This window comes from Erpetoichthys calabaricus, chromosome 3 (genome assembly GCF_900747795.2).
Source record: "Erpetoichthys calabaricus chromosome 3, fErpCal1.3, whole genome shotgun sequence".
NCBI classification, from domain to species: Eukaryota; Metazoa; Chordata; class Cladistia; order Polypteriformes; family Polypteridae; genus Erpetoichthys; species Erpetoichthys calabaricus.
Genome location: NC_041396.2, coordinates 184,680,705 through 184,696,690, shown reverse-complemented (window position 1 = coordinate 184,696,690; position 15,986 = coordinate 184,680,705). Strand labels below are relative to the sequence as shown.

Genomic DNA, 15,986 nt, shown 5'->3' with positions numbered 1-15,986 from the left:
TTTTATTATTATCATTCAGATACTTTTAAAAGTTCTCTAGGTTTCTGCTTCAATTGCCTAACTTGGTACTTTGGTCCAGATTTGATCAATCCTTTCTGTGAAGTTTTTCCTTACTGCTATTTTAAATGCACTTCCCCTTAATTTCTACCAATTTTCTCAGGTACACTATTCACTGTTTCATTGTAAGGTTGATTCTGGGTGAATTTAAGGTGTTTATTTTCAGGGACCAATGAGTTCATGTATGATGTAGTCCCAAGACCACTTGTGGTCCCTGGCCACTTCTGTGTGTTGTGTTCCTACCACACAACAGGAACTGTAATCTTTATGAAAAATATGTGACATGCAAAAGTCATAAAACACCCTTTGTTGTGCTGCTTTCAATGTATCTTATATGACTGCTGTCACTTTTTTTTTTGATTGTTTAGCTTATATAGTGTATACTAGTCCAGAAGTAGAATATTAACTGGTAGACTGGATTACACTGATTAACATACCTTTGAAATACATGACATTTGTGCTTTCAGTATGTTTATCACATTTTTGGGATTATATGAATGAACATTAGCTTGGCTTCAAAAACCAAACCAATGACACAAATTTAGCTCTTGTATTTTGTTTTGCCCATTCTGCTAAAATCGCATAAATACAGTGGTTTCTGCATTGAAGCACTAAATAAATTTTATTTTGAGATTACAAAAATGAAACAGTTTATTTCACCACCAGTGTACACTCTTAAAAATAAAGGTGCCAGAGTGGTTGTTCAGAGTGATGCCATAGGACAACCATTCACAAGAAGGTTCTAGAAAGACCTTTTCTTTATTTAGATCACTTGCAGGCTCCATAAATAAACATCAATAGATAATAGCAGATTTATAAAATAGCAATGGCTTTATTCTTTGAAAAGTGCTCTTGCTGCCTACAATAACACAGCCTAAGTTCAGGTTTTCTTGAACCATTAATATCCAATTATATGTAGCCTACTATACATTGAAATATTTTATTTTTCCACCTATTAGAAAACTTTACACAGCTCAAAGAACTAATTTCATTTGCAAACAACCACTCACAGAATGAAATGGTTATTAATCAAACTATGGTTCTATGACAATAACACATTTAAGCAAAGTGCCATTTTAGAAACTTTATTTTAAAGAGTAGATTCAAGCTAAATAGCCACTTCCTCTGAAATTTCAATCTTTACTTTCTACAACTGTTAGCACTGCTAGGGTGCATAAACCTATATGCATAACAGTGCATGGTACATGCAATCTTACTCCTGGCAACAATTAACTGTATAAACCGCACAGAAAATGGAAGGATGCTTAAATGCGCATCCATGGATGTGTTTGATGGATGCACTCAGAGAATGAATGAGAAACCTCTGTCCCTTTTTAGGGACTGTGTAAGATATGGTATTAAAAAACAATTCATCACTCTCTCATTTAGTTTCAACTTACAACTTTGTGACACTAACAAGTTGAGTGATTACAACGCTGATCATTCACATGATTGTGCTCAGAAAGCATGCATGAGGCTATATTTGAACTAAATACGTAGTGGGATAAAAGTGGTGAGATTGGCGGCCATGGCCATCACCTGGCCAGGACGCAAGCTGGATGGAAGGACTGGGGGAGAGGCCATCTGCAAGGCACTACCACCCCCGGGATGCTAGAGGGCAGCCCTCCTGAGCAGCTTTTGCACCATGGATTCCCACAGGGCACGCTAGGAGTTGGGAGTTTGGCACAGACCTGTTAGGTTCCATGAGGGCCATCAGGGGGAGCTGCAGAGCCCTACATTGGGCTTTCACCACACTTGGGAGTGATTCCAGGCCTGATTAACAAACCACCTGGAAAACACCCAGGGCCAACATAAAAGGAGCTATCTCACTCCACTCAATGAGCCAGAGTCGGGGGGTTGGGGGGGAAGAGGACAAGGTTTGCCAGAGGAGGAGTGGAGGCGGAATGACAAAGGGAGAAGAAAGGAAGAAGACTGGGCTGTATATTTGGTGCTTGGTATACTGTGCTGTTGAGGGGAGTGAGGGAGATGTGGTTCCAGGTATGGAAATAAATGTGTGCTGTGCTGAACTCGTGTCTCTGACTGTCTGTGTCAGGGTTGGGGCAGCTGGAGGGTCCCGTTTTCCACAGAGGTAATAACTAAAGAATGTGTGTATTTTGATATTTTTTTAAATAATAATAAGAAGCACGATTCCCACAGACAATGCTAAGATTCTGCTTCCCCCCAAAACAACATTTGTTGATGCTGAGCTATATAATCACAACTGTGATCATCTTTATATTTTTGTAGTCTTGTTTTATTTTTATTTTTCACAACACTGCTTTGTGTTGTGGTTAATTCCCAATTCAGCCAAATGTTATGAAAGTTTCAAATAGATTTTATATTTTGGATGGATGACTCCCAATTCCTTTTGAGTATCATCGTCTCCAAACATACTTAATAAAGCCTGAACCTCATTATCCGTCCATTTTGCTGTATTCAGCTCCATCTTCACGGATTACTTTCCAAAATCAAACTACTAACAGATTTGTAAGATGGCGCTAGTGCTTGTAGTCTACCAACTAGCACAATTCATCACCTGACCTCCACCCATGATAATTCCTGAATGAACGTTAAGTACATAACCTAGAGTAGGTGCTAACAAATGCACCAGGAACTACAAATGGCTGAGTACCTGCGGTGGGAATACTATAAATGTTTCTAAAAACCTCCTGCAGTGGTAAAGAGCCTTTATTCAATGCCTCTGAGAAATCAGAACAAAACTAAAACGGTTTAATCACCTTAGCCTGTTAGATTAGGGCATGCACTGGTCTGGACTCCTCTTGTTTGCAAAGCTTTTATGGCTGGATTGTTTTTCTCATAGTATGGAAAATAGAACTGCAAATGTTGTCTCGCTAGCACTAGCACCGTTTAAGCACAACAGTTCTTGACTAAACTGACTGTACAGTATTTTGCAGTAGAACCTAATATTGAATTTTCTTTTTTTAACTCCTTCAGCACATTGGTGTAAGGGAAAAGAAAATCAGTTTTTAAAACTGCCTGCCTGTTGAACTAATTTGTACCAGTACAATTATATTAGAAATGAGATCATATATAATGTTTAACTTTCTATTTTGTTCTCTGCTATCAGTTTACATATAAGAAGTTTGCCTACTTTAAAGCAGATATTTATGTATTGTTTTAAATGAGTTTAACTAATTTGTGACTTTACATAATACTTAATGATATAATGGGTGTTTGTAGAATATACAATTTATCTTTATATAAATTGCTTTGTAATCGATATATGTAAATGAACCTAGCTAAGAACAGGAAGCTATTCTGATAAGTTTCTTCAGTCTGGCATGTTACATTAAAAAGATTAACAAGGTGTAAATAAAGGACTTCCATGTTAGAGTTCAATTGCAACAATGCTTTAAGACTCTTCTTTATTTACTACTTGCTGCAACAATTGCTTAGATGTAGACTATTAGAATGTTGTATCAATTTAAATTATAAGTAAGACTAATTTTGCCTGCAATTTGCACTTTTGCATTTATTTTCAAGTATGGCCTAAATTTTGAAGATTGCCTGGGTCTTTTCAAATTGCATTTCCTTACCCCACAATTTTGGCGTTGTCTACAAGATTCATAAATTTACTAATAAAGCCTGAGCTTTTATCATGTACTCTTCGTCTCCTCCCACTTAACTTAGTTCTAGCTTCCACATGAAGAATAAATTTGTATTCAAGTGTGCCTTTCAGTTGAGGTTTAGATATTGGTGACACTCACACCAGTGAAGCCCTAAATTAGATCGCCCTACTTTTGAGAACAACAACAAAATTTATTTATATAGCACATTTTTATGCAACAATGTAGGTCAAAGCACTTTATGAGATGGCAAAAGAAAGATAGAAGAAGAGAAAAAAATTAAGATTAGGCAACATATATAAAAGAATAACTAACCACAAAAACAGGTAAGCTCAGGAGAAGGAAAAGTTGATCCTCATCCCAATAAAACAAATTATTTTATTTTGAACTGACAGAGGCCATTAACAATGTATGGAATATTGCAGAAGTTGCAGATACCGATACAAATGTTGATGCTGTTATACCAGAATTTAAATATTAAAACAGGGTAAAGCTATTTGCGTAGCTGGAACTATTTCCCAAACTTTATGAGAATGCACTGATCTGTTAGAGAACAGTATTCACTTTTCAGAAGCTGTTTAAACAATCAATAGAACATGAAGGAAGCCTTGACATTTAGAAAAGAAAAAAACTCATATTAGTGCTCAAAAGGAATGAAACAAACTAAATGAATTCTAAGTTGCTATAAATTGAGTACATTGAAGCCAATGACACATTAAGTGAATTTTTGTCATGGAGTATGTCTGATCTGCTAACCAAAGTTTCTATTCTCATCACTGCTCCATGTCAAATTACACAACTGAATATCGCAGCCCATTTCACATTCAATGACTGAGCACTGACCTTCCAGAACAACTGTGCTTGCCCCATTTTCTGACAGTTACTGTACATGCTGCCTGACGTAGCCAGAAAATATGAAATGTTAACAGCTGAAGCAGGCTCAGCAGCAATCTCTGCCTTTTTATTTCTTTTTCTATATTCTGTTATGGTAAGAAAAACTCAAGACATCATACAGACGAGCTGCTCTTCTGTTACCAAGGTCCATAGCCCCTGTGCTGCTTGACGGAGCCGGCACCATACCAGTACTGTGTGAAGGTTTAATAGCTGTGGTGTGTTCAGCTGCAGTCCCTTTTTTCCTTGTTTTCCATTCTGTTTCAGTACATTTCTACTGTATTTGTGAGGTTCAAAACACACGTTAATATCCCTTACTCCCCAGTGCTACATTCTATGCATTGTACTGCCACTGCCAGCTGAACGCTCATTGGATCTCAGCTATCACATGTAAAGAGCCTGCCTCTCTGACCAAAGGAAAAAAAAAAAATCACGTTTCATTTTAATCTAGCCAGTCACAGACTAGTTGGTCTCAGTCGTCAGGTATGTCACATTAGATTACCAGCACAGAAATGTGCTGCAGACTGTCTCAGACTGGCTAAGATTAAGTAAATGAAGGTTACAACTGAAAATTGCTGGAAATATAGCCTAGTGTGACCTATGCTTTAAACATCTCCACCTAACTCAGTTGTAGTTCTATTGTATACCTAAGGATGTTGAAAATGTACTGTTGACCAGTTTCCAGCACTGCATTCTCAAGGATTTACTGTCATGGCCATTATATTTGTAGTGTCCTTCCTCCCAAGTCTTTGAAAAAACTGACTGGGATATGCTTTTTGAGTCACACAGCCAGGACATTGAGGGACTCTACCCCTGTATACCAGACTAAATCAAGTTTTGTCTTGGATAAAAGTCCCCACAAAGTCAGTGAGTATTTTTCCCCCAACAACCACCAAGATATCACAAAGCACTACGGAATATGAAGAAGAGAGCCTTCAGGTACAGTCAAAACTGAAGAAGCAGCTCCGTGAGGGAAAAGCCCACTACAGAGACAAACATGAACACAAATTACAACAAAACAACATGAAGTAAGTGAGGAATGGGATGTGAACTACCACTAAAACATGCAGAGGACCTTCTGCATTTTGTCTATCAGATACATATAGGTGTGCGGAATGCTCTCATCTACGTGCTTCACAGAGTCTACTTCAACTTGGACAAAGATGGTACCACAGTCAGTATGATGTTCTTTGACTTTTTAAGTATTTTTAACACTATTCTGCCCCATCAACTGGGAAAAAGATCAATGCTTTAAAACTTGATACCTCCTCTATCTCCTGGATCATGAACTACCTGACTAACAGACTGCAGTTTGTGAGGTTGAGGGACTGTGTGTCAGAAATGGCAGTATATAATACTGGAGCACCTCAGGGAACTGTCTTATCTCCCTTCCTGTTTTCCCTCTACAAAATAGACCTACAGCACAATACAAGCACTAGCTATCTGCAGAAATTTTCAGATGACTCAACCATTATAGGCTGAATTAATAACGGAGAGTCAGAGTACAGGATGGTTGTGGAGGACTTTGTCTTGTGGTGCAGGGAAAACAACCATTAAATCAACATCAGGAAGAAAAAAGAGCTGGTGGTTGACTTCTGGCATGCCAAGAAGCCTCTGAGACCATTCACCATTCAGGGGAGGACATGGAAGTGGTGCATAGCTACGAGTGCCCAGGGGTTCATATGAGCAACAAACTGGCCTGGCTAACAACACAGTGGCGCTGTACAAGAAGAGCCAGAGCATGAAGTACTTGCTAAGGAGATTCAGGTGCTGGAAATGTTCTGTTAGTCCAGTGGGGTGTTCTAACTGCAGTCTCCTGGGGGAAACAACCAGAGCTCAAAAGAAGCACAATGCCTGAACAAACTTATCAGGGAAGCCTGCTCCATCACAGGGCAAACACTAGACACACTGGAAACTGTTGAGGAAATAGGAGGGTGGCAAAATTGGATGCAATCATGAAAAATCCACTCCACCCCCTCCAGGAGGTGCTCTCTTGGAGGACTTTGCGTTGTAGGGTCATTCTACCATGTTGTGCTTAGAAGCTCCTGTGTGAGTCTTTTCTGCCTACTGCTGCCAGGCAACTCAATGCTTCCAGTCGATGTACTTACTAAACTAATTCTTATTTATTTATTTACTTACATATCGATTGATTGGCTTTATTATCTGGCTGGAGTCTGTATTCTTGTTTTTTACGTTTCTGCTGCTGTATGCATCTGAATCTCCTCATGGGATTAATAAAATTCTAATCTAATCTAATAAAGTATCTAAGTTTTTTCACAGGAAATATAAATGCTGAATTCTACATAAGGTCATGGAGTAATGCCATAGTTAATCTGTCCAGCAGTAGAAATTTCCCAGTTAGCATCATAATTTTAGTGCTTGTGCTGTTTATTTTTTATTATCAAATCACATTTTTCGGGCAATTCAATGAGGGTATGATGTCAGGGGACAACAAATCTCATGACACTAGTATACCAACATAGTTACATTGAAGGTGGGTTTCCCCTAATATTTTTGGCAACTAAAGCACTGAGTAAGAGTGAACTAAAACAGAGTACGAAATTGCAAATACTCTAAATTTGCATTTTTCTTAAGTTGTTCTTTGTATACAAGTTGATCCCCTAACAGCAGCAAGACGGAAAATCACGTGATATAGTCTGTGATTTAGAAATTACAGAGAGTACTGCTGCTTAGATTGAAAAACCTGAAATCAAACAACTTGCTAAGGCCAGTCAATATTAAAAACCTCTTAAGTTTCTTGTTGTTCATTTTACTGAAAATCACTACAAACGAGGGGAAATTTTTTAAGACTGTAGGCTAGCATATGTTGTCTTATTACCCTAAGTTCTTGTCAATAAGCCGCGGCTTATCTAAGGAAAAAAGTTGTGAAAATGAAAAAATAGAATATCGGCTTATACATAAGTCCGGCTTATACATCCATCGCGGGGGTTGCGTTCCAGAGCCACCCGCGAAATAAGAATATCCGCGAAGTAGAAACCATATGTTTATATGGTTATTTTTATATTGTCATGCTTGGGTCAGAGATTTGCGCAGAAACACAGGAGGTTGTAGAGAGACAGGAACGTTATTCAAACACTGCAAACAAACATTTGTCTCTTTTTCAAAAGTTTAAACTGTGCTCCATGACAAGACAGAGATGACAGTTCTGTCTCACAATTAAAAGAATGCAAACATATCTTCCTTTTCAAAGGAGTGCAAAGCAAGCAGTCAAAAAAAAAATCAATACGGTTTTTTGGCTTTTAAGTATGCGAAGCACCGCCGGTACAAAGCTGTTGAAGGCGGCAGCTCACACCCCCTCCGTCAGGAGCAGGGAGAGGGAGAGAGAGAGAGAGAGAGAGAGAGAGAGAGAGAGAGAGAGAGAGAGAGAGAGAGAGAGAGAGAGAGACAGATAAAAAAAATCAATACGTGCCCTTTGAGCTTTTAAGTATGCGAAGCTCTGTGCAGCATTTCTTTCAGGAAGCAGCTGCACACAGCCCCCCTGCTCACACCCCCCTACGTCAGCGCGAGAGAGAGAGAGAGAGAGAGAGAGAGAGAGAGAGAAAGTAAGCTGGATAGCTTCTCAGCCATCTGCCAATAGCGTCCCCTTGTATGAAATCAACTGGGCAAACCAACTGAGGAAGCATGTACCAGAAATTAAAAGACCCATTGTCCGCAGAAATCCGCGATATATATTTAAATATGCTTACATATAAAATCACAATTTAAATGACCGCTACGCGCTCGTGTTGACTCGGCGACGCCCAGAGCAGAAAGAACGCGCTCCGGCCGCTCCAACCGCGCCATGCGGGGAGTGAGAGAGACGGCAATATCTCACACTCTCTCCCCCCTTAAAGAAATTAAATGGGCGCGAGTGAGACCACTGACCTCCCTCCCTTCTATTAGTTATAGGTTATAGTATGTTCGGCTTATCCATGAGTCCGGCTTATCTATGATACGATTTTATTTTAAAAATTCGTATGATTTTTGGTCTCCGGCTAATACATGAGTCCGGCTTATAGACAAGAACTTAGGGTATATGAAAACAGTGATCAGGCTGATCCAGGTCATTGGTAACAGAAAGCATTTGGCACAAGGCAAGAACCAACTAAACAAAGTAGAAGTCAGATATAGTTTTAATACATTCTTTCTTACTTTAGGCAAGACGTGGTCCAAATTTGTTCAAAACTTTATCACATACATTTTTCTCACCTTGTGCTATCAAAACTTTACTTTGAATTAGACGATACAGCATCAGATTGGGTGTGAATTTATACTAGCACTGTTAATTAGAGTCGGATCAGAAGGGGGGGTGGCGAGGGACAGCGTGAACACGACAGAGAATAAAACTGGAAAAAAAAGCTAACTTTTACAAATGCCATACATTTACAGCTGATCTGACGCTGTTCGTTTTCAAATAATATTGCATCAGTGTGACAATGTTTTCGGATTGGTACTATTCAGGTCATAAAATAATTTCTTCAAAATGTCACATATTTTTGTTTCTTTCTTTTTTGCCCGGTGCTGCGTTGACATCGTGCAGCAGAAGGCGTGAGCTTATTCAGTGCCAACAGGAGCAAGCAGGTGGCCAGCTGCTTGTGCTATAACACGCTTGACTTGGCTGCAATCAACGCACATGTAATGTGCAAGACATATACGGGGGCCACTGAGAAAAGAAGAGTGTTCTTTGCTCACCTTGCAGAGGAATTTAGTCGTTGCATCTTAGAAGAAAAGGTGATGGATAAAGCAAAAGAGGATGCAACATCGACAAGCTTCTGTTCCAAGATCACCACTCCCCCCAGCCTCTTCAGTGTAATAGTAACCACAGCACAGAGAGATGTGTGTACATTGCAACAGGTACACATGTCGTAAATGTAGAAAGGATGGTCCTTGGGTGTGTGGGAACTGTTAACATTTGAATCTGATGATTGCATATAGCACGGAACTGACCTTCTGTACTATTCTTTCCTCTGCATGTACTGGAGTACAAAAGAAACACCCCCATGCACCCAAAAGTGGACACTGCCAAGATGGAAGAAAAAAAAGACGCAGTCACTGATTATAAGCACAAAAAGGCGTGCAAATGAATATGAATAATATAAATAATGTTGCATCAGTGCCACAATGTTTTCTGAAATGTACTATACAAGTCATAAAATGAGTTATTCCTAATATCATATATACCTATGTTTCTTGTTTTTTTGTCAGTGCCGCTTTGACATTATGGACCATAAGGTGCATACTAATTCAGCGTGCGCAGGAACACTCAATAAAACTGAATAAAAAAAAATCAAGTGACGGTTAGATACGAAGTAGGCAGATTTGCCAGCGTTTGTATGTCAGCTTTTATCCCTCCAGATCAGAGAATTTCCAGTTCCATTGTCTCAAAACACCACTCACATCTACAGTTATTCCCAGTTTCAGAAAAAAAGTAACTGTGTCAGATCTGGGGCAGGGGGTGGGTGTTGTATGAGTGAAAAAAAAAAAAACATTAACTTTTACAAGTACTATAAATTTACACCGGCTGTTACAGACACAAATCAAATGTATGTTTTTATTGTACAATATTAACAATAAGAGCAGCTCACTCCTCAAAATGGTAAATTTGCCTGGGAGCTGGTTTCAAACTCACGAATTCTGGATTATAAATCGGCAGTTCTAACCACATCACCACAGAAGCTGTCATATTGTACTTGCACCTTTTGTGAAAGTGTTTATTTGATATTTGGCCATCAGCCTTCATACATTATACAGTTCATGTCTACATTTTGTTAGTTATTGCTAAAACATCAAAAACGTTTCTGTTTTAACAATGTGTTTACATAGATTGTTGAAGATACAAAACACACATCAAATTATTTCCCCTTACAATTCTGTGTAGCTCACACCCAGATAATCGGAACTGGGAGAACTTCTTGCCCGTTCTGAGGCGGTGGGGGGGGATGGTATAGCAGGCTGCTTGCTGCTTGGGCTTATCGACACATTTAGAAGACAAAAGACGCTGACGGAGAGGTGCAAAGGAATTTTAGGTGGGCTGGATTTACGAGTTTTTTTGTTGGCTCTTTTAATTCTAGTGTTAAACATGCATATCCCTCTGGAAGGTTTTGACTATGCTTTCAGTTGATTCCATAATTTTCACCCATTTACTGAGCAGGATTACCAACAAATCCTCATCCTCTATTAGCTCTTTTAAGGATATAATCAAATGAAGCACCAATGCTTAATGAACATTCTAACAAGATAATCTACTCTACATTACACTACTAGCTTGGCATCTAATTGTGCTCACTGAGCAGAATCCTAACATGCCTTAACAGATTAGACTGGTTTGCTGTAAGCCTTCTAAGCCACTGTGACATCCATAACTACCTATATCTTTTCTTGTTTTATTTAAATCTTGTGAGGTAAATGTGACTAATTGATAATACAATCAATTTGTAATCATATCTGTTCTGTTATATTGTACTGTTATTTTTAAAATCAATAAAATATTAAGGTTCAGATCTAGATTAAGGTTCTGATATAGGTTCAGTTATAGCCTTATGCGAGAACATAATTTCTGAATGGTCTCTAAATACCCAACCAATAAAGACTGATTTAGGATGACTTCATTTTGAAAGACACAAAAGGACCCATAGATACTGACAGCAATTGTTCTTTTTAAAAACATCTTTAGTTTTATTATTTTATATCCCATAAAGGGATGTGCATCTGGTCTTGAGTGTTATCACTTGAACAGAAACTAAAACAGAAAAAATAATCCTTCAAAAGCAGAACATTAAAAAGAACACATATATGTCAGAATATGCATACCTCTTTGTCATCAAGGGATTGTACAAGTAGATCTTCATAAACTGCTTTTCTTTTGCATGGTACCCATAGAAAGGCCTAAAAAGATAACACCACAAGCTTTATAAAGAGTAAATGAACTACAAAAACTCACTTGTGAATAAATTTCCTAAAATAATTTTGCTTAACTTGTATAGTGTTAAAAAGATATATTAGGCAATACATTATGTATAATTATTTTTCAAAACTAACAAGTATAGAGTTTAAGGCTAATAAAAGAGTAATTGAATTCAATTAAACAGGTGAATATTTTTTTTAAATTTTATTTATTAATTTTATTGTAATCATTCCATACAAATAAATCAATTTATACAAAAAAAAATTGAAGACAAATCAAACCCCACCCTTGAGAAGGAGAGCATGGCCAAAGAAGAATTGCTTAGGGCTTTTTAATAGGGCAAAAATAAACAAAAGAAAGGAAAAAAAATATATATATACATATATAAATAAAAAATGGAGAAGGGAAAGAAATGTGGAAATAATTATTTCTTCTTATTCTAAAATATTATTGATTAGATCTGATCAGGTTTTGAAAAAATTCTGTATAGATCCTCTAACTGAGAATTAGATTTTTTCCAATTTCAAATAATATAAAACATCGGTTTCCCACTGACTTATCAGAGGAGAGTTAGGATTCTTCCAATTTAAACAGGTGAATAATAACTAGAAGATTACACAACAAAAATAAAAAATAAAAACTGACCACACCCCCCCAACCATAATATTTAATTGCATTTAAAATTATAACCTAAATAACATTAACACTAGAATCCCTGAAGCCTACAAAAAAAGTTGTACAGTAATCCCTCCTCCATCGCGGGGGTTGCGTTCCAGAGCCACCCGCGAAATAAGAAAATCCACGAAGTAGAAACCATATGTTTATATGGTTATTTTTATATTGTCATGCTTGGGTCACAGATTTGCGCAGAAACACAGGAGGTTGTAGAGAGACAGGAACGTTATTCAAACACTGCAAACAAACATTTGTCTCTTTTTCAAAAGTTTAAACTGTGCTCCATGACAAGACAGAGATGACAGTTCCGTCTCACAATTAAAAGAATGCAAACATATCTTCCTCTTCAAGTCAGGAGCAGATGTCAGAGAGATAGAGAAAAAAAGCAAACAAATCAATAGAGCTGTTTAGCTTTTAAGTATGCGAAGCACTGCGGCACAAAGCTGTTGAAGGCGGCAGCTCACACCCCCTCCGTCAGGAGCTGAGAGAGAGAGAGAGATAGAGAGCCAGAGAAAAACAAACAAGCACAAATCAATACGTGCCCTTCGAGCTTTTAAGTATGTGAAGCACTGTGCAGCATGTCGCTTCAGGAAGCAGCTTGCACAGAAGGTAGCAACGTGAAGATAATCTTTCAGCATTTTTAGACGAGCATCCGTATCGTCTAGGTCTGTGAACAGCCCCCCTGCTCAATCCCCCTACGTCAGGATCAGAGAAAGTCAGCGCAAGACAGAGACGGAGAAAAGTAAGTTGGATAGCTTCTCAGCCATCTGCCAATAGCATCCCTTGTATGAAATCAACTGGGCAAACCACCTGAGGAAGCATGTACCAGAAATTAAAAGATCCATTGTCTGCAGAAATCCGCGAACCAGCAAAAAATCCGCGATATATATTTAAATATGCTTACATATAAAATCCGCGATGGAGTGAAGCCGCGAAAGGCGAAGCGCGATACAGCAAGGGATTACTGTAATCACAGGCCACCTTAAATTCCTTCGCACCTTTCCATTAGCGTCTTTTATTTTGTAAATGTGTCGATCAGCACAAGCAACAAGCAGCAAGCAGCCTGCTATCCCATCCCCCCACTGATGCAACTCAAGTCGCACTGAAGATTCGCAGAGCTCAAGTCTGTTTATCTGGGTGTGAGGTACCTGAACTGTAAAGGGTAAATAATATATCGACATTTGGACTATATACACTTAATGTGTGTTCCGTGCCTACAACGATCTGGGTAAATGTAGGATGACAGGAAAGGCGACGCAAGAAATGCTGAACATATAACTAAAACAAACGTTTTCATGTTTTAGTAATAATTGACAAAATATAGACATGCAGTGTATAATGTGTGAAGACTGAAATCCAAATATCAAATAAACCCTTTCACAAAAGGTACAAGTACTATATTACAAAACAAGTGCGCTTTTATTTAAGAATATAACCGAAGAAAAATTGGGTTAAGGTACGATGCTCACACAACCACTAGGGTGGTGTGGAGTTAAGAACTGTTGACTAATAATCAAGAGGTTGCCAGCTCGATTCTGGGCCTTACCTAGAATTACTGTTTTGAGTAGTGAGCTGCTCTTATTGTTACTATTATAGAAAATAAAAAAAAAAATTGATTGATTTGAGCCTGTAACAGCCAGTGTAAATTTATGGTGCTTGCATTTTTTTTTTAGTGGTGCCATCTTTTGCCTTTACGCCTGGTGCAGCTCCATTGTTCTTATGTGTGATTGGATATTTCTTGTGGGGAGGGCTTCTGTTCTCTTTCTCCGATGTAGAACCTGCATCCAAGTTCACCTCTGTTATAGCATTTCCTTATTTCAAAATTAGCAATGTCAGAAGGGGGGGAGCATGAATGTGATTGAGAGAATAAAACTTAAAAAGAAAAAAAAAACGCTAATTTTTACAAGTACCATAAATTTACACTGGCTGTTATAGACTCAAATCAATGAAATATATGGTTTTATTCTATAATAGTAACAATAAGAGAAGCTCACTACTCAAAATGGTAAATCTAGGAAGGGCCTGGAATCGAACCGACAACCTCTTGATTATGAGTTAGCAGTTCTTAACCCGATTTCTTTTTCTTTGGTTATATTTTTGAATAAAATCACACTTGCTTTGTTATACATTGCGTGTACCTTTTGTTAAAGTGTTTATTTGATATTTGGACTTCAGTGTTCACACATTATACACTTCATGTCTACATTTGTCATTAGTACTGTAACATGAAAAAAAATTCTGTTTTAGCTATGGGTTCAACATTTATTGCCTGGAATTTCCTGTCATCCTACATTTACCCAGATCGTTGTAGACAAGGAACACACATGAAATGCATGTGTTCCAAATAATGATATATATTATTTACCCTCTACAATTCCAGGCACCTCACACCCAGATAAACAGACTTGAGCTCTGAGAATCTTCTGTATGACTTGTGTCGGTGGGAGGATGGGATAACAGGCTGCTTGCTGCCTGTGCTGCTTGACACATTTGGAAAACAAAGGAGCTGATGACGAGGTGCAAAGGAATTTAAGGTGGCCTGTGATTTTTTCGTAGGCTTCAGGGATTCTAGTGTTAACAAACCCTAAACTCCATTCAGGTGCTCATGAAATTTTCTGGGTTACATTATCACAGCAGTTTTGCTATACATGTATGAAATAACCTAAAATATGTTATGTGATGCCTATGCTGACAATTGCACCAAGATTAAAACTAGGGTAAGACAGAATACTACATTTTTTCTAGTATTGATACTATTAAATTGATTGAAAAAAAACATTCACTGTAAATTTCAGACTCTCTTATGTGACTTTATGATTTTGTTTCACAATTTCATCTGTTCATTTTTATAACCCATTTAATTTAATCTTTATGGTGGGACATTACCAGCAGAACTAGGGACAAGATAGGAAGTAATTTTGATGACATGCCTGGCCATCACAGGCACAGGTACACACATCAACATCTAAATAAAAGGCCAATGGCACATCAATTAATTTAAGACAAACATATTTGGGTTAAGGGAGGAAAACTTGCAGTAAACTCATAAGGACAAGGAAACAAATGTGAAAATTCCACTGAGAGAGATACTGGGCCAAAATTCACAAAATTTCAGTAAGACTTTAATTAATTGTAGGCATTGTAAGTATTGTGCCTTTTAAGATGTTCTCAGATTATAAATGAATGAGGGCAGTTTATTAAAAATAATACAATACAATATAATACATTAATTCAATCCTCTGAGATATGACATAGGAGTAAAGATGTATTCCAAAATACATATATTATATATATATATATATTATATATATATATATATATATATTTGCAGTTGGAGATCCACAAAGGGAGAAAAAACGAATCACGTATCATAAAATAGTTTTATTCCTGAGCTTTCAACCCCTATCAGGGGTCTTCATCAGAGGATAATGCTTAGACTTACAAGAATCAAAGGCAATATATAGCATCACATTCAGTATTGGGGGGGGTTAATGGCGGTGACTAAGTCAGTTTGATCAAGGGGGGGGGGGTGTGTATCGTTTAATTAAAGTGCATATGTCCTTCTTAAGTTGGCATATGCTGGGTTTATGTCCAAGTGTCTGTTGATGGCGTTTTCATCTGATAGCCAAGACTCGGCCAACTCTCTGGCGCTTTTTGTACTGGCCTTAAATTTTACTTTTTGTCCCAGTTGAATGTGTGTCCTGTCGATTTAGTATGTGCATATATCAAAGATAGTGCGTCCTTTCTTCTGACGGCGTTGCGATGTTCCTGTACACGTGTTGAGATTTTTTTTGACGTTTGTCCTATGTATACAGCTGAGCAAGAATTGCATGGAATACTATAAACTGCGTTTCGTGTTTCGGCTGTCGATT

The 15,986-nt window shown here is 37.9% G+C and overlaps 1 protein-coding gene across 1 annotated transcript in view; it reads right to left on the bottom strand.

Annotated features, from left to right (window-relative positions):
- rev3l (REV3 like, DNA directed polymerase zeta catalytic subunit) overlaps positions 1–15,986 on the bottom strand; it is a 334,113-nt gene that overhangs the window by 177,084 nt on the left and 141,043 nt on the right. Inside the window, exon 3 of the mRNA XM_028797593.2 lies at positions 11,346–11,420. Coding sequence (XP_028653426.2) covers positions 11,346–11,420 — 75 coding nt within the window. The remainder of the gene's footprint in view (positions 1–11,345; positions 11,421–15,986) is intronic.